This window comes from Saccopteryx bilineata, chromosome 12, assembly GCF_036850765.1.
Source record: "Saccopteryx bilineata isolate mSacBil1 chromosome 12, mSacBil1_pri_phased_curated, whole genome shotgun sequence".
In the NCBI taxonomy this organism is placed as follows: domain Eukaryota; kingdom Metazoa; phylum Chordata; class Mammalia; order Chiroptera; family Emballonuridae; genus Saccopteryx; species Saccopteryx bilineata.
In genome coordinates, this window is record NC_089501.1 from 51,371,452 (window position 1) to 51,397,490 (window position 26,039).

General features: G+C 48.4%; 1 protein-coding gene across 2 annotated transcripts in view; it reads left to right on the plus strand.

The window, feature by feature from the left end:
- The window catches only part of FNDC1 (fibronectin type III domain containing 1), a 96,718-nt gene that overhangs the window by 16,760 nt on the left and 53,919 nt on the right, over positions 1 to 26,039 (plus strand). For both annotated transcript variants that reach the window (XM_066247691.1, XM_066247693.1), the window contains exons 2-4: positions 17,116 to 17,310; positions 19,554 to 19,640; positions 20,073 to 20,141. In XM_066247691.1, the coding sequence (XP_066103788.1) occupies positions 17,116 to 17,310; positions 19,554 to 19,640; positions 20,073 to 20,141 (351 nt within the window). The remainder of the gene's footprint in view (positions 1 to 17,115; positions 17,311 to 19,553; positions 19,641 to 20,072; positions 20,142 to 26,039) is intronic.

Genomic DNA, 26,039 nt, shown 5'->3' on the forward strand with positions numbered 1-26,039 from the left:
CTCCAACTTACAATGTATCTCCCACGACTGAGGGAAAGGAGGACCCAGAGCCCGCTCCGGCCGTGGGAAGAGGGAGGTCGGCCGAGAGCCCAGGTCCTGGGCGCCGTGCTGGTCATTCGGGATTGGGTTTTCACTGGTGCCACTGCTCTCCTGTGGCCCTCCTTCCTCCCACTGCATCTGACATCTGTTGAGTGGTTTATGATTTTTTTTTTTCACATTTTATTCTTACATCAATCCTTTGAGGGCCGCTGTAGAGAAGAGCCTGGTTAAGTTTGATATTTGCAGAGAGAAACCTCGGTGGCATATCTGCTTTGGTTAGGGGCTGTGAGTGGTGGTGGGCACTGTCCTCATTATCAACAGAGAAAAATGGGTTCTTCTCGGCCTCCACTTAGTTCGACAGCTTCCTGAAAAGCTCTCTACGCCGGTCTCCCACGATGCAACTCGTCTCCTCTTGATCCCTCATATTTCAGATTTAAAATGCCTCCTCCCCAGTCATGCCTCAGACACCTTTGCTCTTCGGGTCCCACTGGAGACGTCGGGTAGGCAGTGGACACACTGGAGCTCTGAGGGAGGAACCAGGGCCCGAGTCAGAGCACATGCATGATATCTGCAATCCTAGGCCCAGATGTGCTTGCTCAGGGGGAGCCATGCAGAGAAGAGGGGGGACCCGAGCCTAGGCTCTGAGCACTCGGATGTCTTGATTTCTGCCAAAGGAGACCCAAGATATGGAAGAAGGGGAGCAGGAGAAGAGAGGCTTCCAGGAGGAGAAGCCCTCAGTGCTTGTTGGAAGTAGAGGAAGTCAAGGACCAAGAGATGAGGATTCGGCAACATGGAGTCTTCTTGACACGCACACAAGCTGGTTCAGTGCGGCAAGCTCATGCATCCCTGTGAATGGATTCAGCTTCAGCTGTTGACTTCCAGTGTCAGACCTTTGCTTCTGATTTCTCTCCAGGCCTACATTTGCCCCTTTTAGTGAAAAGGACAGCTGAGAGACAACAAAGTATCATAGAAAGAGCACAGTCTATGATTTCAAACAGGCCTGGGCTGGACTACTGTCAGTTACGAGCTCTGTGCCCTCGGCAAGTCACTTAGCTCTCTAAGACTCAGACTCCCCATTTATAGGGCACCACAGCACAGGGTGGGAGACTCAACTGACAGTTATGATAATGTGGAACTATTTAAACAAAATTTTTCCCATTGATTTGAGAGAGGAAGGGAGAGAGAGTAGGAGGGAAGAGAGAGAGAGAGAGAGAGAGAGAGAGAGAGAAGCATCACCTCATTGTTCACTTGGTCGTGCCATTTAGTTGTGCACTGATTGATTGCTTCTTGAATGTGCCCCGACCGGGGGTTGAACCCGCCACCTCTGGTGTGCCGGGTCTAAGCTCCATCCACTGAGCCACCACTGATCGTTTTTAATCACCTCTGGATCCCCAGTGCTTTGGCTCAGAGTCTGCCACATAGCAGGTATTTAATAAATACCCTGTTTGAGAAGGCAATGAAACGGCTGGCGTGTAGTAGGCGCGCAACAGATGCGCAGTCTCCTTCACTCCTCTCTCTCTGGTTTCCTTTGTCACAAGTGGCCCGACTGCAGAATTTCAACTCTTTGCTCGTCAGGTGTGCTGTGCATTTCCCCTTTTCATTCAGAGTTTATTTGCCTATGTCCATTCATAACCATTAAGTGGTTACCGGAAATATTTTTAAATTTAAAAAAATATTTTAAAAGTGATTTTTTTGTTAGGAATCTGAGTTGTCACTGGGCCCATGTGGCCTGGCTTCTGGTCCCGTCGGGTTCATTTACCCTGTTTCATCCCTACCTCGCCGCAACACTTGCTTGGCCTGTCTTCTAAGGATATTTTTTCAGGGAGCTTTCTGAGGAAGATGAGTGGTGATTTTAGCGACAGTAATGCCCAAGTGTTTAACATAGTTAGACAATGACTTTCACATTTTGGGAAAAGGAATGAACTTTTAGGGAGTTTTTTTTGGCGGGCATGTCAGGCAGTTTATAAGTAGGCTGAGTTTAAGCTGGACCAGCAAACAATGGTAATTCTTTAAGAAACTATTTCTCAGTTGCGAACTGAATCTAAAGAATGTGCAAAAGATCCCACAAAAACCTGGAAAGTACTGGTTTCTTGTAGGGTCTCCGGGGCTGGTCAACAGCAGGCATGAGTCCTGCGTTCCCTTCCCGTCCACAGGCATTTTCTCTTTGGGGCCTCTTGTTTTCTTATTGTTGGGCTAAATAAATATATCTACGGAGTTTCTCCAATTTTATTTCCCTAAATCATTCTGGGAAGTTCATGGCTCCGATGGGAAATAGCCTTTTTTTTTTTTTTTCTTCTGAAACAGTAGTTTTTGAATAAAATGGCCAAGAGCTTTACAACCTTAAGTCCTAATGATCGAATTCTTCCAGCTCTGCTGGTGAAATTCACTCTAATTTCTGGCCGCTACTTCTTTGGACAGATGCACTTACTCAAGTCCATGGCTTAATGACAACGAAAGCAGTGACACTGTCAAAATGAAATCCCCAGAGTGGGTCCCTTAGAAACAACACACAGAAAGAAAGAAAAGTTAAAACAAAGCAGTCCTCATTTAGAAACTAAGAGAAAAGGTGACTTGGCTTTATGGGTCCAGATATGATGACTCCAGGTAGCAATGCTGAGAATATAGCAGCTGAGTAACAGTGGCTCCCCAAGCAAGGGAATTGCTCAGTCACTCACCAATGCTCCCGGGAGCAGAGAGGCTCGGGGCCCCAGGACCTTTCCAGTTTTCCACTGTTCCATCCCAGGCCAGGTCGTCTCTCTCAGGCTTGTTACTTCATGTTCCAAGACGGCCACTGCATCTCTAAGTATCCTGCTGACACCCAGAGAGGGAAAATGGAAGACGATATAAAAGGTCAAAAGCGCCCTGGCCGGTGGCTCAGCGGTAGAGCATCGGCCTAGCGTGCGGAGGACCCGGGTTCGATTCCCGGCCAGGGCACACAGGAGAAGCGCCCATTTGCTTCTCCACCCCTCCGCCGCGCTTTCCTCTCTGTCTCTCTCTTCCCCTCCCGCAGCCGAGGCTCCATTGGAGCAAAGATGGCCCGGGCGCTGGGGATGGCTCTGTGGCCTCTGCCCCAGGCGCTAGAGTGGCTCTGGTCGCAACATGGCGACGCCCAGGATGGGCAGAGCATCGCCCCCTGGTGGGCAGAGCGTCGCCCCTGGTGGGCGTGCCGGGTGGATCCCGGTCGGGCGCATGCGGGAGTCTGTCTGACTGTCTCTCCCTGTTTCCAGCTTCAGAAAAATGAAAAAAAAAAAAAAGAAAGAAAAAAGAAAAGGTCAAAAGCCCACGACAGCAGATTCTGACCCCTTTATATGCTTTTCTGACAGTGGCAGTAGCAGTAACTTCCTCATATGTGTCACTGGCTAGAACTGATCACATGACCACCCCTAGCTGCAAGGGCAGCTGAGGGCCAGGAATATTTGCATCCCAGCTGCTATGCAGAAGGAGGCAAGGGAAGAAGAAAAAGCTGGGGATGACCCTGGGGTACCCCAAGCCACAGTCTACCATGGCAGTGTCTGAACTCAACCCAAGCTGCTAAACTGTTACACATTAGTTGGGAAGCTTGACCTGAATGGGACTAATAAAAACTTTCACTGTCTTGGAAAACATCTTGAGGAAGAAGGCAGATTCATTTTAAGAGTATCCTTTGGGCCTGAGAATTCGATTTTAGTTTTGCCACTTGTTATTTTGAAACAGAATTCCTTGCTGCTTTATTTTATTGTCCATCTTTGTGTTCTTCTGCTTTGTAGATCTTCCCCCTGTGAGGGGGTCGGGGAAGGAAGGACAGAAGGTAACCAAGGGGAATGCGGCGAGGCAAACGATATTAACAAATACTGGGTCTTTCTCTCTTCACCTGCTTTCCCCAAACACACATAAACCACCTAGAACCTAGAACATTCCAGGCAAACTTTGTCCATGAGGAGCCTTTAACCCTTTGGGTAAGGAGAGAGCATTTGGAACACAGCCTTTGTTTCCCAGCATCACAGAATTGTAGCTGCGCTGGGGGCGCTTTGGGTGGGAGGCTGGGGGCCAACTACCGAGGAGAAGGGGACAAAGGAGAGAAAGTGCAACATCGAGGCTCCTTCCTTGGGAAGTTTCCATGTGTCAGCAGGAGTGCCTGGTGGCCTTGGGCATGGCCAGCGTCTGAGCAGCACCAGGGGAGTAGTTTCCGGAAGCCACGTGTGTGCGTGCGTGCGAGGACCGCCTCTTTCCATGACGCACATGACGCACATGACGCACGGCCACCTGAAGCTCCCCCAGGTGGAGAACGCCTGTACAGAGACGGGGGAGGGTGGGGTGGTGCTGGCAGTCTGGAGAGACGGGAAATGGACTCACACAAACGGTGCGTAAGGATTTTGGCTCTTTTGAGCTGATGGAGCAAAAATGTAATTCACAATTGTATTCGGTGACCATCTAGTGCCCTTATAAGTACACTGGCATGTCTGCATGCTAAGCTGGCCTTTTTGTGTGAATAAATGACGCTTTGTTGTTATCAAAATGCTGGAAAATGCCTGAGGGGTCAGAGACAACCACGGAGCTCAGGTTTGGCGGAGGCCACGGCAGAAGTGAGCAGGAGGACACATGGCGGCCAGCGGGCCAGCTGGTGCCCCTTTCCTTAGGGAAACGCTGAGGGCAGCCCAGGGCATTCAGAGTCTTCTAGCTTCTCGCTGTACTGGCTTACAGCCTTAGCAGGTAAACAGTACAGGACACTTTGGGCCTGGGGACAGAAGCCAGTGACAGGGGGAAATTGATTGGGTTTTGAGGAATGTGGACCAGGGATAAAGTCTGGAGAACCCTGGCTGCCCCTGGTCTCCGGAGGCAGGGGCCTTGATGTTTCTCTCTGATGGGGGGGCAGTGCTGGGTGGCCTTCCAGTGGTGGGGTCACGGGTTGTTTGCAAAGCTCTTCCAGCACCCTGGAGTGTATCTTTAAGTTTAAAGACTCCAAAGACTTGCCTTTTGGTTTGACTTTTTTATACTGTTATCTTTAGAGAGCTATGCCAACTGTGGAAAGCACTTTCACTGAGCCCCATCCATCCTGCGAAAAGGTCAAAGAAGAGCCAGGCCCTTATTTTCATACTCGGACTGTATCTGTCCAGCCCAGCCTTCCCAGTGGAAAAGGGCAAGGGGCCATCTGTAAAGTTCACTAGTATCAGTTTTATTTCACAAGTTTGCAAAACAACCTCTCCTTACTTTCTGTTTCTCTTTTCTTTTCTTTCTTGAGGGAAGAGTCATAATTATTTGGCAAATATGATTCCAACGTCCATTTGAAAAATTATTTAAAGCTCTGTCACTTCAGTGTTTCGCTCACATGTTGCCAACCATCTGGACGCTTTGACATCTTAGAGTATGCCTGTGCTGTCTGGTGCCTTATGGACAATAGCTGGATTCTCCCACCTTGCCCCGGAATCATCGTCTCCAAGTGGAATATCACATTGGTTCCAACCAGTGGAGGCCGAGCGCCCTGCAGGCCGCACTGCAATTTTGGTACATCCTAACCTCTCCTGGCTTATCGATGGGATTTTTGGTCAAACACTCATGGTTTTGCTGAGGTCTGTGTTTTTCTTCATTTCAGAGTCTGGGAAGTATTTGGCGGTTTCCAGTGGAAAGTAAAACTTGAATTTCAAACAAAGATGAGGCAGAGAAGCTTACATAAACATGAGGGTTTGTTGCATTAAAGAGCCATCCTCGGTATACTTGAGAAATGATTTTTGAATTTTTGGGGTTTTCAGGGTCTAGCTTATTTCCAAAGCCCTCACATTCCCGTGGGAGTTTCCTCCTCGGCCAGGGCTGTCCTCTCTTGCTCCTTGGCCTGACTCCTCGGGTGGGCTGCACGGGCGCTCAGTGAGGAAGGGCCGCCACCCCGGCTGGGCTTGGCCTTCATTCTTTGGGTGTGTCTGCTCCTGGCAGCCCTTTGTGACCAAATGAATTGGCTGCTGGGGTTGATTCAAAAAGTTATTTTTGACTTTCATAGACGATCCTGATTAATAGTTTCTTTGTCCATCAGGGTCTGGCTGCAAGGGGCAAAAGCCCAGCTTGAACTAATCTAAACCCCAGAATTCCTCGGCTTGAGAAGGGCAGGGGCACAGCTGGCCCTGGGGACACCTTGAACCAGGACTTCGCCAGGTAGACAAAGCCAGCATGTGTCCTGTGCCCAGTACACGTGGGATTTGCCACCACAGAGACCTTAGCGTCTCGGGGCCGTAAGAATTTAGGCAAGTGGGAGACTTTGGAGTCAGCTATTTTAGTTCAGGGATCCAGAAGACTCTAACCCAGTGCCAGTGACAGGGGGCAGAGACACGCCTGCTGAGGGGACCCTGGCCCCAATGCCAGTGACAGGGGGCAGAGATGGCACCTACTGAGGGGACCCTGGCCCCAATGCCAGTGACAGGGGGCAGAGACGTGCCTGCTGAGGGGACCCTGGCCCCAATGCCAGTGACAGGGGGCAGAGATGGCGCCTGCTGAGGGGACCCTGGCCCCAGTGCCAGTGACAGGGGGCAGAGACGGCGCCTGCTGAGGGACCCTGGCCCCCATGCCAGTGACAGGGGGCAGAGACACGCCTGCTGAGGGGACCCTGGCCCCAATGCCAGTGACAGGGGGCAGAGACGTGCCTGCTGAGGGGACCCTGGTCCCAATGCCAGTGACGGGGGGCAGAGACGCGCCTGCTGAGGGGACCCTGGTCCCAATGCCAGTGACGGGGGGCAGAGACACGCCTGCTGAGGGGACCCTGGCCCCAGTGCCAGTGACGGGGGGCAGAGACACGCCTGCTGAGGGGACCCTGGTCCCAATGCCAGTGACGGGGGGCAGAGACGCGCCTGCTGAGGGGACCCTGGCCCCAGTGCCAGTGACGGGGGGCAGAGATGCGCCTGCTGAGGGGACCCTGGCCCCAGTGCCAGTGACGGGGGGCGGAGACGTGCCTGCTGAGGGGACCCTGGCCCCAGTGCCAGTGACGGGGGGCAGAGATGTGCCTGCTGAGGGGACCCTGGCCCCAGTGCCAGTGACGGGGGGCGGAGACGCGCCTGCTGAGGGGACCCTGGCCCCAGTGCCAGTGACAGGGGGCGGAGACGCGCCTGCTGAGGGGACCCTGGCCCCAGTGCCAGTGACGGGGGGCAGAGACAAGCCTGCTGAGGGGACCCTGGCCCCGTCTGGGCAGGTCAGTGGTCCCACTTGGCTGAGGAGAAATAGAATCAGTTTTAAAGCAAAGAAATGTGGACTTCAATCTCTCTAGGTTAAAATTAAGCCATAATCCCAAGAAGACTTCACTCTTGGACTTTAAATTTTCCCTGGGAATTTTATAACGGAGGGCCATATGCTGAGATCAGGATATTTTTATGCAGCTCGCATTGCGTCATCAGGACACCTCTGTGCTGTCGTTCATCTCACTGCTGAAGCCTGGGGGGCTGTTCTGGATGGCAGGCACTGAGTGAAACGTGAGATTGGACTAGGGCGGGCCAGGAGTGGATTTTCAGCTTAGAGGTCCGCTTGACTTTGGAGTTGGCTGAAGAACAAGTCTTCCTCTTTCCAGAGCCTTTTGGAAACCAGGGGCAGGAAGTCCCCACCTGTAACCCCAGGAGGACCTGTGGTCGGTCAGTGCTCAGTCCTGGGGAGGCTCTGGCACACCGAGCAGGTAGTCCCGACCCTCGCTCTGAAGGGTGGCCGCAGCGTGGCCTCGGGCGATGCTCACACCCGGTGGTGTCAGACTGCAGGGGATGTCAGGAAACTTCCATTTTCTTCTCCTCGTGTTTCACTTCCAGCCTCTGACCCCGTCCCATAGTTCCTGCCCTCCATGAGGCACGAGGGTGAGTGCTCAGAGTCCAGTGTCCCCTGGGTCCACTTTCTCTCCCGGGTGGCATGAGGGATGAGGAGACGCAGGACTGAGTCTCCTCTCCTCCAGGTCTGTCTTCCTGCAGGGAGGCTGCGCTGGCCCCACTGCTGCCCACAGGGCTGGACGCTGTCGCTCCTGCCCACCTGCGAGACAGCGGTCCTCCCTGCAGGCTGAGCTCCCCCTTCTGTGCACACACCAGACGGTCCGGACTGGGGGGGGAGGCAGGGAGCGTGATGGAGGGCACACGTTAGATCTGTTCTCCCAGTCAGCCCCGTCAGTAACAAACCTGGGAGTTTGTTTTCAGACTCCTCTATATAGTCTCTCAAATTGGGTTTGAGCTCATGGGTTCATAACGAGCACCTCTGTGCTCCATGCTTCACACTCAAGAAAGGCTACTTCATGCCTGTCGCAGGTGAGGTAGGATCCACACGAGACTGGGTATTTATCAGCTAAGGAAAAACGAGGCTCTTTTTAAATAATTTTTTAAAATTTATTTTTATTTTTCTGAAGAGAGAAGCGGGGAGGCAGAGAGACAGGACTCCTGCATGCGCCCGAAGGGGATCCACCCAGCATGCCCACCAGGGGGCGATGCTCAGCCCATCTGGGATGTTGCTCCCTTGTGGCTGGAGCCATTTTAGCACCTGAGGCAGAGGCCATGAAGCCATCCTCAGCGCCTGAGCCAACTTTGCTCCAATGGAGCCTTGGCTGTGGGAGGGGAAGAGAGAGAGAGAAAGGAGAAAGGGAAGGGTGGAGAAGCAGATGTGCGCTTCTCCTGTGTGCCCTGGCTGGGTATCAAACCCAGGACTTCTACATGCTGGGTCCATGCTCTACCACTGAGCTAGCTGGTCAGGGCCGAGGCTCTTTTTTGAATAGTTTAACTAGATCCCCTTTGCTATTCAACATAAAACACAAGGGTGTTAAGGATCTCTAAATTGTGTAGTACAAGTATAGTGTGACCAGGAGTTTTTAGATCCAAATCTGGTTTTCAGATTTGATTTTCAAGTCCAATCAAACTGATATTTAATGACTGAAATAATTTTCTTCAGTAAGTCATGCAGGAGAAAAGCAGAAGGAGAAATAACATTTATGTTTCTTTTATTACAACTGTTACATCAATTGTGGCCTTATGATTCAGTGGTGTAGCATATTTGTCTAAAATCAGTCAGATGTCCAAAATTCCTATGAGATTTTTTAAAGAAATGGAACAAAAAATCATCAGATTTATATGGAACTATAAAAAACCCCAAATAGCCAAAACAATCCTAAGGAAAAAGAATGAAGCTGGGCGCATTACAATACCTGACTTTAAACTATATTATAGGGCCACGATAATCAAAACAGCATGGTATTGGCAGAAAAATAGACACTCAGACCAATGGAACAGAATAGAAAGCCCAGAAATAAAACCACATATATATGGTCAAATAATCTTTGATAAAGGGGCCAACAACACACAATGGAGAAAAGAAAGCCTTTTCAACAAATGGTGTTGGGAAAACTGGAAAGCCACATGCAAAAGAATGAAACTCGACTACAGCCTGTCCCCGTGTACTAAAATTAATTCAAAATGGATCAAAGACCTAAATATAAGACCTGAAACAATAAAGTACATAGAAGAAGACATAGGTACTAAAATCATGGACCTGGGTTTTTTTTTTTTTTTTTTTTTTGCATTTTTCTGAAGCTGGAAACAGGGAGAGACAGTCAGACAGACTCCCGCATGCGCCCGACCGGGATCCACCCGGCACGCCCACCAGGGGGCGACGCTCTGCCCACCAGGGGGCGATGCTCTGCCCATCCTGGGCGTCGCCATGTTGCGACCCTCCTGGGTGTCGCCATGTTGCGACCAGAGCCACTCTAGCGCCTGGGGCAGAGGCCACAGAGCCATCCCCAGCGCCCGGGCCATCTTTGCTCCAATGGAGCCTCGGCTGCGGGAGGGGAAGAGAGAGACAGAGAGGAAGGCGCGGCGGAGGGGTGGAGAAGCAAATGGGCGCTTCTCCTATGTGCCCTGGCCGGGAATCGAACCCGGGTCCTCCGCACACTAGGCCGACGCTCTACCGCTGAGCCAACCGGCCAGGGCTGGACCTGGGTTTTAAAGAACATTTTATGAACTTGACTCCAATGGCAAGAGAAGTGAAGGCAAAGATAAATGAATGGGACTACATCAGAATAAAAAGTTTTTGCTCAGCAAGAGAAACTGATATCAAAATAAACAGACAGCCAACTAAATGGGAAATGATATTTTCAAACAACAGCTCAGATAAGGGCCTAATATCCAAAATTTACAAAGAACTCATAAAACTCAACAACAAACAAACAATCCAATAAAAAAATGGGAAGAAGACATGAACAGACACTTCTCCCAGGAAGAAATACAAATGGCCAACATATATGAAAAGATGCTCAGCTTCATTAGTTATTAGAGAAATGCAAATCAAAACTACAATGAGATACCACCTCACCCCTGTTAGATTAGCTATTATCAACAAGACGGGTAATAGCAAATGTTGGAGAGGCTGTGGAGAAAAAGGAACCCTCATTCACTGTTGGTGGGACTGTAAAGTAGTACAACCATTATGGAGGAAAGTATGGTGGTTCCTCAAAAAACTGCAAATAGAACTACCTTATGACCCAGCAATCCCTCTACTGGGTATATACCCCAAAACTCAGAAACATTGATACGTAAAGACACATGTAGCCCCATGTTCATTGCAGCACTGTTCACAGTGGCCAAGACATGGAAACAACCAAAAAGCCCTTCAATAGAAGACTGGATAAAGAAGATGTGGCACATATACACTATGGAATACTACTCAGCCATAAGAAATGATGACATCAGATCATTTACAGCAAAATGGTGGGATCTTGATAACATTATACGGAGTGAAATAAGTAAATCAGAAAAAAACAAGAACTACATGATTCCATACATTGGTGGAACATAAAAACGAGACTAAGAGACATGGACAAGAGTGTGGTGGTTACCAGGGGTGGGGGGAGGGAGGACATGGAGGGAAGGAGGGAGAGAGTTAGGGGGAGGGGGAGAGGCACAGAGAACTAGATAGAGGGTGGCGGAGGACAATCTGACTTTGGGCGAGGGGTATGCAACATAATTTAATGACAAAATAACCTAGACATGTTTTCTTTGAATATATGTACCCTGATTTATTAATGTCATCCCATTACCATTAATAAAAATTTATTTAAAAAGAATAAAATAAAATAAAATCAGTCAGATGTCAAAAGCTGTGATGGAGAAGATACAGCAGGAGCCTGCTAAGCAAGGCGCCCCCCCCCCCGTCTCCCTGGGTGGGTCAGGGTGCTCTCGTAACTTCTCTCTCCCACCTACCACTCGTCTATTGTCCATCGTTCTTCCTCTTGCTGCAAATCGGGGGACTGTAATGAAGTAACTATACGCCACTTTTAAAAAGAGAAACGAAACAAAGACATCAACAAGCAAAAATAACAATTTGGATCCAGAAAGATTCAGTTGCTATTTTGAATCCAGTTTTCTCTCCATGATTTCTCCATGAATGGTCTGATTTGGGAATTAAGGTTTACCGCTGACTCATTCTATTAACTGATTCTGAATTTTTTGTTCTCTATATTCTGAGAAATAGCCCTTGTCAGAGTTGCCTTTCTAGGAACATATTTTTTTCTCTTCCATTGTGGATATGCCCACACACCTAAGGCTGAGTGGTGGTGTCTGAAGTGAGGTAGCAGGTCGTAAAATGCCATGTTTCATTTTGCACATATTCAGTTTGGAACTCACATGGCTGAGACTGACGAGGCAGTAGGGTCTGTCGGTCCGGAGCGGTCAGACCTGAGCTAGACATGTAGAAGGCTGTTGGCTTTGCTGGTAGTTGAAGCTTGTATGTAGCATCTTATACTTCCCAACCCAAAGCCATCCTAGGTTGGGTCTTCCTATTGCCTTGGGAATCAAACCAGGTTTTTCAACCTTTGGGCCTCTCGGGGGCTCGTAGAGACGAGGGGTAGGGCATGAGTCTCTGAGCAGATCTGTAGCTAAAGCCTTCAGGAGCAGGGAGAGCTTTCGTTTCAGCTTTTCAGAATCTGACATTCATCTTGACCTGTAGACAACTCCTCCTGGACCCGACTCCCAGAGGGTCCTCGGGACTGAAATAGGACACGGGGAAGCTGTTCAGATCAGCAGCTGCAGGGGTCCTGGCCAGTGGGCATGTGTGTTTCCTCACACAGTCTTTTTAAAAAGTTGAAATAATCACCAACTAGTATAAAATTGGGAGATTCCATACAAAAAAAAAAAATCAGGATTTCTAGCTTCTTAGAACCACCCTCCACCCCCAGAATATTGGACAATATGACTCCTCAATTTCATCTGTCAACAGATACCCCCAAACTAAATTGCACCTTAGATGGAGTGCACACTCCTTGATATACTCCTCACAAAAATTAGGGGGTGTTCTATTGCTTCACATTCAGTTTGAAAATATCCTCTAATTTCTGAGTGTGGTGTCTTGGTCTTTCTGGTCCTTAGTGCTTGGTTTGGAGGTCCTGGGTTGACCTCCTTTGTCTAAATCGTCCTAACATTCTTTTTCTTGAATCCATCAGCATTTTAAATGAGTGCCAGGTATGTGGTTACACTGGGTGCCAAGAGAGATGCCCGATTGGGAAGATGAGGGAGGGGCAGGTGAGGGACTGTGCCCCCATCTACCATGAGGAATGGCTTTGAAAAGCTTGGTCAGGCCAGGCTGGCCTTGGGGACCTAGCTTTGGACTCGGGCTTCTGGGGACAACTGTCAGCCCTGGTGACTCGCCGGAGGCCACTCTGTAGAAGCTGCAGGTCCTCTGAGGACAGACACTGCAGAGCCATTGGAGCCCTGAGTAGACACGGACCCTGAGTTGACCCTTGGACCTAAATGTCCTGCTTGGATCAAACCTGGAGTTTGGAGCTTGGTCCAGCGAACACTCTTGATGCACACTGTGCCCTAATGTCCCATTCCCAAGCAGATCAGTAGAGGTCTCATGGGAGCCGTGGCATGGCGCTGCCTAGCCTGGCCATTGCCAGGTATCTGAAGGGTCACCAGAACATCATTTTGTTACTCGGTACCTGGCACAATATTCCTGAATCTGAATAGAGGTCACTGGTATGAAGCATAGAGGGACTTTGTCACAGTATGCAATGGTAGCCTCACTGGTTTCCTTCTGTCCGGGGCACCTTGGCATCTGTCTGCGTTCAGAGACAGCCTTGAATGTGGAGAGATGGGGGAGGACACAGACAGGAAATTCTTGTCACTTCACCTAAACTCCCTTCGGCTGCAGCTGAAGCTCATTTGCTTACTTTGCGTCCTGTGGAGGTGAAATCACAGCTTGTCATGGCCCTGCCCTGCCAGACACGCTCTGTGACCAACCTCCCAGCATTCCCTCTGTCGGGCCATTTACCTCCTGTGGCATTGACTCTGGGCTTGTCCTTTTCCTCTTCAGAGAGGCAGTTCAAGGGCCAGAGAGCGCTGGGGGATACACTGGTGTCGTCCTCAGAGGAGAATGCCGAGCGCTACTGCAGAGCCATAGCCTTCGTTTATCTAGCAGTGAGGCAGGCTGTGGCCAGTGTCCCAGCACACGTAGGCATAAATGAGGAGCCACTCTGTCGTGACCAGAATGTGGACCCTGCCACACAGAGCCCGGAGTGCAGCCCGCAGACCCCGAGACCCACTTCAGACTCCTGATGCCTTTACTTCACACGGAAGGGGTGAAGTCATGAGACCTGCGCAGTATGACCAAGAATAGAACACGCTGTCCTGTTTACAGCCCCAAGAATAAGCTTTTGTAATCCAGCTTCCCGCAGCTCGACCTGTGCCTGCCTGGATCAGTCGTTCCCAGGTGGATGCTCGTGTGACGAATTCACTTACACCTCAGGAATAGGGGGTATGAGTGGGGGACATCTGGCTGAGGCCGGACCGCGGACAAGAGTGCCTCCTATCTGGCCTTCCTCTTCTTGTCTTGGCCATTCTGCTCTGAGCAAGGCATGGACGACATTCAGTAGGAAGCATCTGTCATGACATCGTTCTTAAATATCAGAGCCAGTGGGAATCCAGGGGAAGAAACAATCTCCTGCATGTCACGGTCGTGTCTTCTTAACTGGTCCAGCTGGAGTGAGCTGGGGGTCGGGTAGGAGGGGGAGGCAGGGGTATACTGGCTCAAGGCCTCTAGAGCACCTTCAATTCAGAACAGACCATGCAAGGAGACTGACCCTAAGATGGCCGTGAACGTATGATTTCAAGGCTCCCGAAAGGCCTTTGTGTTCAAAATTGACCTTCATTTGGTTAGCTCTGTAAGGCCTAAAACGTCACTGTTGGGAAGTCAGTCCTCTAAGGTTTTGTCGTAAGAATGCTGGTATCCTTGAGAAAGCATGTCAGTCACTTACTCCAATTCCCCCCCCCCCGGGGGGGGTGAGGACCCTGCGTGGGGAGAGGAGTGTCCCCTAGACAGGAACATGGCGTGGGAAGGCAGGGCGGACCGTAGAGGAAATGGTTAACACAACCACGGAGGCTTCACAGTTTGGTTTAGGATAGCAGTGGCTTCCTAGATTAATTGATTTTCTGTGAATGTGGTCATCGGTCCTTCCTGAGCAAGGACAGAGACGGAAGGGCTGGGAGTTGTGGAAAGACCGGCGTAGAGCTGGACGGAGCAGCCTTGGCCTCTGGCTGCAGTCCGGTGCAGCAGTGAGGGTCTGGGCAGAGCTGGACGGAGCAGCCTTGGCCTCTGGCTGCAGTCCGGTGCAGCGGTGAGGGTCTGGGCAGAGCTGGACAGAGCAGCCTTGGCCTCTGGCTGCAGTCCGGTGCGGCGGTGAGGGTCTGGGCAGAGCTGGACGGAGCAGCCTTGGCCTCTGGCTGCAGTCCGGTGCAGCGCAAGGGTCTGGGCAGTCCTCACCGGGCTTGCCGGCCCTGCCTTCCCCGCCTGCAGTGTCCGCGTGTGTGTGCTGCGAGCACCTCCTGCCGTGTGTGCCCGGACCTGGGTGGCAGGTGGTGGACACGCAATGCAACCTCTTTTCTTATCCATTTCACTTGCCCGCCCGTTTCCATGTGCTGAGAGTCGTTTTCACCATCTGGCTCGCAGGCACCTGTCAGGTTGAGACATTGCCTGATGGTGCTTGGTCACTGGCAAGGGGAGAACAAACAGACGCGTGCGTGGACACACATGGGGTCTGATGGCTAAGTGGACAGCCATTAGGGCTTAGCAGCCCCACAGTACTTGCTCCTTGCCCTCTTTTCTTTGTTTGTCTCACGGCAGCCCCGTGAAGGGCTGTCTCTCCTTACTGTGGCCGATGCCGCCATCTGAGTGTAGATTCTCGTGTGAGTTAGAAATGTTCTACGTCGTGTCCAAGGACAGATGCAAAGCATTGCAAGGAAGAACGCTGAGTGTGTTTATAAGAGGTTCTTCTTTCCAGATGTCGGTAATGAGAGTAGCTGGTACTGACTGAGTCACAAGTGCCTGGTAGAAGGCGTGAGGGTGTTGGGGTTTCACGGGGCTCGCCCTGCAGATGGTGCATCCAGGATCAGACTTTTCCTAGGGAGACTCGGACGCGAACCGGAGAGGAAAGCATGACTCCCACAGTCCCCGTGTCCTCCCTCGGGAGAGTTGCCCACCCGTGGGTTTCCCTGTGTGGCGTCTGAGACTGCCCTGTCTCCAGTGTCTGGGTGGGTGTAAGGCCTCGGATTCCTGGAACGACTTCTGCTGTGTCGGGAAATAGGGCTGCATCGAGGAAAAGTTAGTCGACAGCTGGCAAAGGAGGAGGAGAGGTTTTTGTAGTGAAAGCCTCAGGAGACGCAAAGGGAACTGAGGAAGGGGAACCCTGGTCCCCCGCAAAGGAAATCCTGATGCTTCCCGCAGGCGAGGAAGGGTGACGAGAGCTATCGATGAGCAGCCGGGACCGCTAACGTGACGTGCCCAGAAACTCACCGGGGTGCCGTCTTCGCGGTCCCCTTAACCAGACGGCCCAGCTTGCAGCGGGTGTCCTGGTCCGAGACCTTTCCCACCACGGATCGGTTCGCTGGACCCGCACCCCTGAACCGCTGTGTGGGTCTCCATCCACGCCCATAGCCCGCTTTCCTCTCCAAAGTGGGCTTTCTTTCCCAAACGCTTTGAAACAAACATTTTCATACTTAAAAAAATAATTCCTTGAGTTTCTCTAGCAGGGTCGTAAGCGTTCTCCCCTTTTCTAACTGTTTTTCCCTCGAGGCGGTCGGGCAGTTTGGGGAAGGATAAGTGGTGGATGTTAGAATCAGCCGTACTTAATTCTGGGCAGAGTTTTTATTCAGTATGAAAATCACATACTAACCAATCTATGTGTCATCACGAAACACTCTCCCTTTCCCTTTCTTCTCCTGTGAGTGTCCGTGTTCATTTTCCTTGCTGTTACTAAGTTTAAAGGGTTCTGGGTGTTTTTCACTCCCACCCCACCCCCAAGAAAGCCTTGCACCACTAAATAATCAGTTCCAGATCCCAGTGTGTCCCAAATGTGACTGTTGTATGACTCTTTGGCATACACGTATATCATGTTCCCCTGCAACTTCGGTTCTGTGATATGTTCCACTTTGATTATTTTTGAAAACCAAGAATGCTTTTATAGAACCTCAGAGCTGAAGATAAAAGTTTAACTGTGCTTCTTAATAACTTTGTTTTTCTTCTTCTGGGACAAAACAAGGGAACATTTAAATTAGCTACCTGCGGGTCAAACCACAGGTTCACCTGCCCTTTAAGGTACCGATGGGTGTCTGGCCCGTTGTCGTGGAAATGAACGCTTATGCTACGTCATGGGGGACACGACGGACGCTCTGCCTGCTTATGAGCGTTTCATGTTATTCTCCTCAGAGGTGATTTCTAGATGGTCCCCCTGTGCCATGCAGAATACTAAGAACTTATTTAATGCATGAATGCCTCTGGAGAACATATCAAACTACTAATTTGTCATTCTTGCACTGGCAAGGCAGCCTGATCAAACCAGAGAGGATGCCCAGAGTTTATTTTGATTTGTTTCACTTTGCATTTAAATTTACCACCCACAGTTATCCAAAACACATGAAAGCCTGTGGGTTTGGTGTGTTTGTTTTGCTGTCATACTGTAACGATGTCCAACCACGACTGTGCTTACAGTCCTCGGGATCAGACAGATTAAAAGCCATCTGCTCTTTTGCTAACAATATCAGAGAACATTGGATAAAAAAAAAAATCATTTTCCCAACCTGCCATTCCCCTAAGTTGATAGTTGCGCTGTTTGCATAGCTGACCACCCACTGAAGCCAAGGCATGTGAAACTGCTGTCCACTAAAACGGGCCTGAAGGTCACGTGGGACCCACCCAAAGATGCTACCAGTAGGCCCGTGGAGCATTACAACATTGCCTATGGGAAGTCACTGAAAAGTCTTAAATACATCAAGGTGAATGCGGAGACACAATCTTTCCTTATTGAGGACGTGGGTAAGTGACACCCTGGTCTTGTTCCCTGTGTTCCCAGTTTCAGTCGTGAGATGACTGTTTGCGAGACAAAGGGTGGCCGGGCCCATGTGGCTCCCGGGGAACGGGGAGCCAAGGTCATGAGTCTGTTGCTTAACAGCCTTCGTCCTGCCAACGGGCTTTCCCGCCTGCCTTAGAACTCCCGTTCCTGGATCTCTCTCCAGATTGACGTCGGAAACAATTCTTTAGTTTCCGAATGTGTTGGTTTGTCTCATAGACCCTTGACTACTGGGCCACTTTGTAGTCTAACCCTGAGATTTCTCATTTATGAACCCATCTTATAATTAGGGATTACTCAAATATCACGTCCTTGTCAAGGTATACGTGGCATGTATGCTTAGCTACATGTGGTTCAAAGATGGAACATTCCCCCCCAAGCACTTTCGTTCTGGAAGTTTGGAGTATTTTAACTTTTGCCTACACATACTGTTTCATACGTGCAGGTGGAGAGGGCTTGGGGCCTAGGCTTTGGGTGGCCTCCTGGGGGTCCCCTGTCTCCTGCTTGTTTGAGCCCAGGAGGCTGAAACCCCGTTTCCTCAACAATCACCTCATGGTCCAGCCTCAAGCTGACTCACGAGGAAGCGACAGTGGTCGTCCCGTGCGACACCCCGGTCTCCTCACGCCATGCTAGCGTTTGCTGCCTGCCTCCAGTGGGTCAGAACCAAGGCGGCTGCAGCTCCTTCTCCATCTCCGAGTTAGAGTGTTAGGCTTTCCGAGTAGCAGGGCAGGAAGTGCACAGAAGGAGGGTCACGGGGACCCGGTTCCCCGCCTCCTGGCTCCAGCCAAACACTCCTTTCTCTGAGTCTCTTCCCCATCCCGATGGGCCCACAGGGTCCGACTGTGGGGTGAACTGGAGGTTCTATTGGGCCAAAGGCATGAGCCAGGGCTACGTTCACTTGTCCAGAGCTGGGGTTGTTGTGACTGCTGCAGAGGAGACACGCATGCAGGAGAGAGCCTGAGAACTCCCTGAAAGGTAGTGTCTCCCAACAGCTCTGTTGAGTTAACTCACCGGGAATCGGAGACATGTGGGTTAGATCTCTCCGGAAGACAAATAAGCTCCTAGCGGAGAGAGGAATGGCCTGGCAAAGTCTAGTTTGACGTTCCGTCTGAAACCGAAGCCTTTCCCAGTCAGGCCGGCAGGCCGTGCCAACTCCTCAGTGCCACCAGGCCCTGCCATAGTCAGACAGAAGTCCTAACAGTCTTGAGCACCGCAGCTGTCCCAGATGGTATCGGCACTGCCGCCGGGTCGCGGGCCTCCGGCTCGGGAACTGAAGTCCACTTGAGGAGCGCTCCTCGCTCGGAGCGGACTCGCCAGCACTGCCTTGCACAGAACTCACGCTCCCCTCAAACGCCTGCCCCTCAAACGCCTGCCAACCCTCATCTCCTCAAGGGGCCCGCACCTCCACTCACCTTTCCTAAGGTGATCATTCCTTTGGAGGAAAACCAGCACCAGTGGAGTTTTGCTTTTTAAAGTGGCAAGTTTCGGGGTGTACTCACCTTGTAACCTGGGGTCTTGGTTTCCTCTCGCACCCCAACAATGTCAGGAGCTCAGCCAAAGAGACCTCATCGCTATTTGACCTGGACCCCTAAATTCAAGCCAGAAAATGAAGCCCAGTTATTTCCAGATGATTAATATTTTGTAGATTCCAGGAAGTATTTTTTTCTAGATATTTGTTGGAAGAGTCCAACACGCAGACTTAGGGGAACATTTTGCTGTGGAAAGGAGAAAATTCTTGAAGGATTAGTCATTGCAGTGAGGATTTCCCACATGCTAAATTTTGTGTTACATTGACATCTTCTAATTATTTTTTGAAGATTTCCATTTGGAGCTGTTATTTGTAGTTATGGACACTGTAGGTTAAAGCATCTATTTAGTGGACACTGTGTTCCTATTTCTTACAATGATTTCACATTAAAAAGCTTAGAAGCTTTTTTGTTGACCACTCACGAAAGCAGGTGTATTTCACATGCCATGTCCTTTCTATTAAATATTCATTTTTGTGTTCTTTGCTCAGGTGCATTTCAGTGGCAGGGGAGGAATGTTAGCATTCTAATGAAAAGAAAAAGAGAGAAAGCAATAGTGAGACTTGTCACTGAATTTAAATTTTTATATTTGGTTGTAACTGGTAAGAAGGAAGACGTTAGCGAATCAAACTGTCACTCTTGGCGATTTGAAGCGGTGGCTTGACGTGAACCGTGTGTTTCAGAGCCGGGGGTAGTGTACTTTGTGCTGGTTACTGCAGAGAACTACAGTGGAGTGAGCCGTCCTGTTTACAGAGCTGAGAGCCTGCCCGGTAAGTCTGACCCAGAATCGGAGGCTGTCCTTCTGTTACTCGGATTGGGAGAAACATCTCTCCTTGCTTCTCTAGGCCAGGACAAGTCTAGAATCATTAAAGAGTTCCTGAACAAAAAGTTTTGTTACACTTGCAGAGCAAGCTAGACAACTGAAGGCCAGGAAAGGTTTGCCCCTTCTTTTAAAGTTGTTTAATGTAGGTCGTTAGCGTTTTGTTTTAACTGTCTGAGTACTCACTAGAGTAAGCCACGTGCAAAAGACTGAAGGGATGAGTTGTCCATACAGCTTAGGAGCTGAGTCACTAACATGGCCCGAGCCGATCCCTGTGAAGCTTGTCGAAAAGGCCACTTAAAGATTTGTTAGGGATGCTCTGGAATGTGGGGAATCCTCTAGTCCTCGTTTCTAACTATCAGGTTGCATTTTCCTAATTTAGGAGGTGAATGGATCAAGATTGATGGTTTTCCCATTAAGGGTCCAGGACCATTTAATGAAACCGTCACAGGTAGTATTCTGCTCCTTCGGTTCATGTCTTCACTGAAGCACCGTCTCGCAAGAGGGTTGTGCTTCTGTCACACCCATGTGCTCACAAACCTCCATCCAGTCCCCATCGCTACACTAACACACATGCCGCTCAGTGTTGATCGATCTGCTGGGCACCTGGTGGACCCGACTGCAGCTGGTGTTGCTCATTTCTCACTGTTCTTTCACGGTCTGGTGTGGGGACGTGTCTGTGTCTGCACCTGGGGGCTCTGCTGGGCTGTTTCACAGGCAAATATGGCGGCTGGGATGGCAGTGTTAGCCTAATGAGGATGTCTGCAGCTCATTCACCTGTGGCTGGCGTAACCGACGGGGACCCACCCAACGGTGGCTTTTATTGGCTAAGCCGCTGCACCATGTCTTCCTTTCTTAAAACCATGGATATTTGGGGATATACGAGATTACCTGCCTTCCATCTCTGCTCCATATTTGTATATGTGTGTGTGTGTGTGTGTGTTACCATTTGGCTGTTGATGTTGTCCAGTGTATTGTTTTACTTGTTGAGAGAAGTGCTGACATTTCTGTGTGTTCCTGGAATATCTTTAACTAATGGTAAAAAATGCAAAATGAATGCACTTATTTTAGGGTGCGTTGGCTACTCTCCCAAGGCAATAATAGGGAGAGGAGCTGGGTTTTATTTTCACGAGCCATATTTTTAAATTCATCAATCTTGCATTCTTGTTGAAAGGAAGGTGAGTATGTTGACACTGATGAATCTAATCTACTTCTCAGATCAGATTTGTTGTGTATAGGCAGTGGTCAAAGTCCTTTCATGTGAAGAGGGAGGGAAGAACAAGACAAGCAGGAAAGGAAACTGGCTTTGGAGAAAAGATATGTTCTTATTCAAAAATGGTGGACTTCAGGTAGCCCTGGGGTGTTGTGATGGAGACGTCTGTAGGCAAATGGGGATGAGGGTGCAAGCTGAGCAAGGCCAGAGGTAAACATGGGGCTAGGAGTCATGCTGTGGGGTGAGAGCTGAAGAGAGTTGAGGTAGAGAGAGTCCAGGAGAGGGTGGGGATCGGGAGAGCGCAGTAGAGGGCTGGGAGCAAACCTTGGAAGGCACCAACAGGAACAGAGTCAAGAAGGCAGTACACCAGCCAGGGAGCAAAACAGGACACGAAGTTTATTTCAGAGGCTGTCTACCCTTGAAGACACACATGTGAACATTCACAAAGACACAGAAATCTCTTGCTGATATACGTACTGTGCCTGGCGTCTGAACTTTACGTTTTGTATTTTAAGTGACCATTTCATCTTTATCATCTTCCTGATGTTTTTTTTTAATGACTGTCATTTTAGAACAAGCAATTTTCTTGCTTTTCCTTAATTGATTTTGTATGCCTTCTTTAATAGAAAGGTGTGTGTGTGTGTGTGTGTGTGTGTGTGACCTTCCTGAGTGAGCAGGAGTGACAGGAAGCCTGGAAATGGGGCATCAGAGACAGTGATGTCCCACTCTGGGTTGGTTTTGCAGGCTGTGAAAGTACTTCTCCTCTCTCTGCAGCAGCCTCTGCAGGCCCTCTGCTGTAGTACAGGACACTGCACTTGTCATGTATTATGATAAAAAAAAATATTGGGAGAAATTGCTAATTGAAACCGTTTGCAACATAGGATAAAAAGCAGATTTATTTTTTTTAAAAGAACGAATAAATTTGGTTACTGTGCTCCAGAAAAAATATTACATTTATCGATAATTTAAAAATAAGACTAATGTGTGAGAAACAGTTAGTGATCAACATGTATCTAGGTTTGTTTGTTTGTTTGTATTTTTCCAAAGTGAGAAGCAGGGGGGAGGCAGTCAGACAGACTCCTGCATGCACCCAACCGGGATCCACCTGGCATGCCCACCAGGGGGCGATGCTCTGCCCATCTGCGCATTGCTTCATTGTGGCCATAGCCATTCTAGTGCCTGAGGCAGAGGCCATGGAGCCGTCCTCAGCTCCCGGGCCAACTTTGCTCCAGTGGAGCCCTGGCTGCGGGAGGGGAAGAGAGAGATAGAGAGGAAGGAGAGAGGGAAGAGTGGAGAAGCAGATGGGCACTTCTCCTGTGTGCCCTGACCAAGAATTGAACCTGGGACTTCCACATGCTGGGTTGATGCTCTACCACTGAGCAAACCAGCCAGGGACCTATCTATGCTTTTTATGGAGCTTGGAAATGTGTTTTGCTCTTACTGTGAGGATATAATTATCCTGTCAAGGGAAAGAAGGATTCTCCTCCACCCCATGTGTCTTCACTCACAGGAAGGGATTTGTCCTGAAATGTAGACTTTGGCATCAGCACCTGGTGGAAGGCCCCAAGAGTTTGCTTTAGTGCTTTGACTGTTAACACCTCAGTTTTTCCAGGGTTTTATTGGGAATCAGAGGAAAAGCCATTCTGAAATAGTGGTTACAGTTCAAATTCCAGAAAGCCCTGTTTTGCTGGCTGAGACTATCTTGGCCTCATTGTCTTTACTTAAAGATATAGGACTTTGTTTGATCCACTCACTCAGCACCTGCGGGTTTCCAGGCTCAGGTCTAGGTGCTAGAGATACAATGGTGACCACGATGCACAAGGGCTTGCCCGAATGGAGACTCTAGTCTAGTGTGCAACAAAGGCGATGAGCATGTTAGCAAAAAGTAATGCAAATAATCTGTGTTGTTTTGCTGGGGTTGCTGTAACAAAATGCCATGGACTGGGTGGCTTCGATGATGGAGATTTATGTTCTCACTGTTTGGAAGCTGCCAGCCCAAGGTCAAGGTGTCAGTAGGTTTGATGTCTCCTAGGGTTACTCTTTTTGCTTTGCAGATACCCGCCTTCTTTCTGTATCCTCACATGGCTTGTCCTCGTGAGGCACATGTCCTTGGTGTCTTTTTGTGTATCCAGATTTCCTCTTCTCAAGGGGATAGGATCAAAGAAGGTGAAGGGACTAGCTAAAGTCCCATATATATAATACATATACACAGACAACAGAGTAGCATAGCCAGAGGGAAAGTGGGGGTCGGCTTAGGGGGAGGGGAAACAAAGGAGGGGAAATGGGTGTGGAAAGACACTTGGCATGGGGGGGACCTGATGCAGTGTGTAGCAGGTGTTATACTGAGTGGGACACTTGAAACCATGTCAACACAATAAATTAAAAATAACACAAAACAAATTTCCTCTTCTCATAAAAACACCTGTCAGATTGGATTAGGGTGAACCCTAAAGGCTCCACTGAACTTAATCACCTCTTAAAATACCACTATCAGGGTAATGGTGGTGTGAGAGAGACCGTTGATCTCTCCTGTTGAAATTTCAACAAATTAAATAGCTATCACGAGTGAAAGAACCCCATCTGGGCTTACAGGGCTGCCTGAAGATCCCCAGGTGAATCCACTAAAGGTGGGAAGGGTTGAGAAGGTGGCTGAAGAGAAGACACACTCATGGTTGGCTCTGGAAAGGAGAGAAACCCGGAGTGACTGGGTCATCTTCCAGAGAGATAATAAATCAAAACTGAAGCAGAAGGAGGGGTCACAGCCAGCATTCCTGTGGTTTTCTGGAAGCCTGCACTTGGCACAGAGACAGAGAAAACCAAAGTGCAGCCACCCAGCTTCCCAGATCCCATCTCCCTCCCCTCACGGGTATGGAGAGCTAGAGAGACTTACTTAAAAGCTAGTTCTCCAGAGCCACTCTCTCCCCTGAAGAACACAGGTGTTCCATGTCTGGTTCCTTGGTCTGATAGGATGTGGGAGGAGGGCCTGGAGGCCTGAGATTGCCATTGCTAAAGCTATAAGGCCGTATGCTCTCACAACACACCATGCCCATCATCGTGACGGCAGTTCCACCTACATCATTGCGACAGCAACATCTCAGCAGAGGTCAGCCCAGGAATTTCACACAGATCAAGCTTGTAATACAGCACCACCTGCTGGAAGAAAACAGAAAACCTCTCAAAACTGAAATCTTTTTTCTTTTGAATTTTATGCTTTAACTTTTATAATTTTTATTCTTATTCTTTTGTGGGTGGTTTGTTTGCTTTTAAGTTTTCATTTTTCAGTTTTGGATCTTTGTTTTCCTGTGGTTTTTATTTTTTACTTTTCATTATTTTAAAAATATTTCTATTTTTAATTGTATTTTTGTTTTTACTCTTTTTAGTTGTTTTTTGCTAGCTTTAACAATACCACTCTCAAATGCCATAAAGGAAGAATAAAATAAGTATACAGGAAAGAGACACAGTTCAGAAAGAAAATGAAAAGCCTCCAGATAGCAATCTCAATCATATGGAAACCTTGGAGTTAAATATTAAGAATTCAAAACTAAAGTTCTGAAAATATTCAATGAGATGCAAGAAAACACTAATAGGTAATTCAATAAGCTCAGAAAAACAAATTAATAAACAAAATGAGTACTTCACCAAGGAGATTGAAAGTTTAAAAATAGAGATGAAGAACCCAATATAAGAACTGAAAAATAAGGTAGAAAGTTTAGCTAATAGAACCAGCCAGATAGAGGAGAGGATCAGTGACATCGAAGACAGGCAACTAGAGATGCTACAGAGAGAAGAATAGAGAGATTCATGAATTTAAAAAAATTGATAGAGATCTACAAGAATTGTATGACTTCATCAGAAAGAACAATATAGAATAAGAAGAAGAAGAGAGGGAGAAGGGAATGGAGAGTCTATTCAAACAAATAATTGATGAAAACTTTCCAAGCCTATGGAAAGATTTAGAGCCTCAAATCCAAGAAGCAAACAGAACACTAAATTACCTCAACCCAAAACCTCAAGGCACATCATAATAAAATTGTCAAAAATCAATGACAAAGAAAGAATCCTCAAGACAGCTACGGAAAAGAACATGACGTATAAAGGAAGGCCCATTGGGTTTTCATGAGACTTCTCAGCAGGGATGCCACAAGCCAGAAGAGAGTGGACCCAAACATTCAAAGTACTAAAAGAGAGGAGTTACCAGCCAAGAATGCTATATCCATTAAAGTTATCCTTCAAATATGAAGGAAGGAGAAATAAAAACTTTTCCAGACATACAGAAGCTGAGGGAATTTATCACCAGAAAACCCCCACTGCCAGAAATACTCAAGGGGGTTATTCTACCGGAATCAAAGAAAAGAAAACAAAACAAAACTACAAGTAAAAGCTCCAACAAGGTTACAATAAAACAAGGATAATCTGTGATAATAATAACATAAAAGGGGAGAGTAGAAAGATCTGCAGTAGCAAAGGAGGATGGAGTACAGAAGCACTAATAAGAAAAAGGACCCTTGTACCTATGGTCATTTTTCTCTTAATAACCTGATGGTATCCACCCATGAAAAAAAAATATTGAAACACATAGTGTAAAAAAAGAAGAAATGGGAAAGAAGTATGGAATACCACCAAACAAAAACTGACAAACACAAAAGAGAAGAACCAAAGGAGATACAGAACTACCAGAAACAAAAAATAAAATGGCTATAGGAAATCCTCAGGTGTCAATAATTACAATGTAAATGGACTGAACTCACCAATAAAGAGGCATAGAGTAGGAGATTGGATCAAAAAGCAAAATCCAACCATACACTGTCTTCAAGAAACATGTCTATGCTACAAGGACAACAGTAGAGTCAAGGACAATGATTTTCCTAGCAAATAATACCCCCTAAAAAAACAGATATAGCCATACTAATATCTGACAATGCTGACTTCAATACAAAAAAAGGTAATAAGAAACAAAGATGGGCATTTAATAATGATAAAGGGGTGCTATATCAAGAAGACATAACACTTCTTAATAAATATGCACCGAATCAGGGAGCACAAAAATATTTAAGACATCTACCAACTGATCTAAAAATCAAAACAGACAAAAACACAATCATACTTGGAGATCTCAACATACCACTAAAGGCTTTA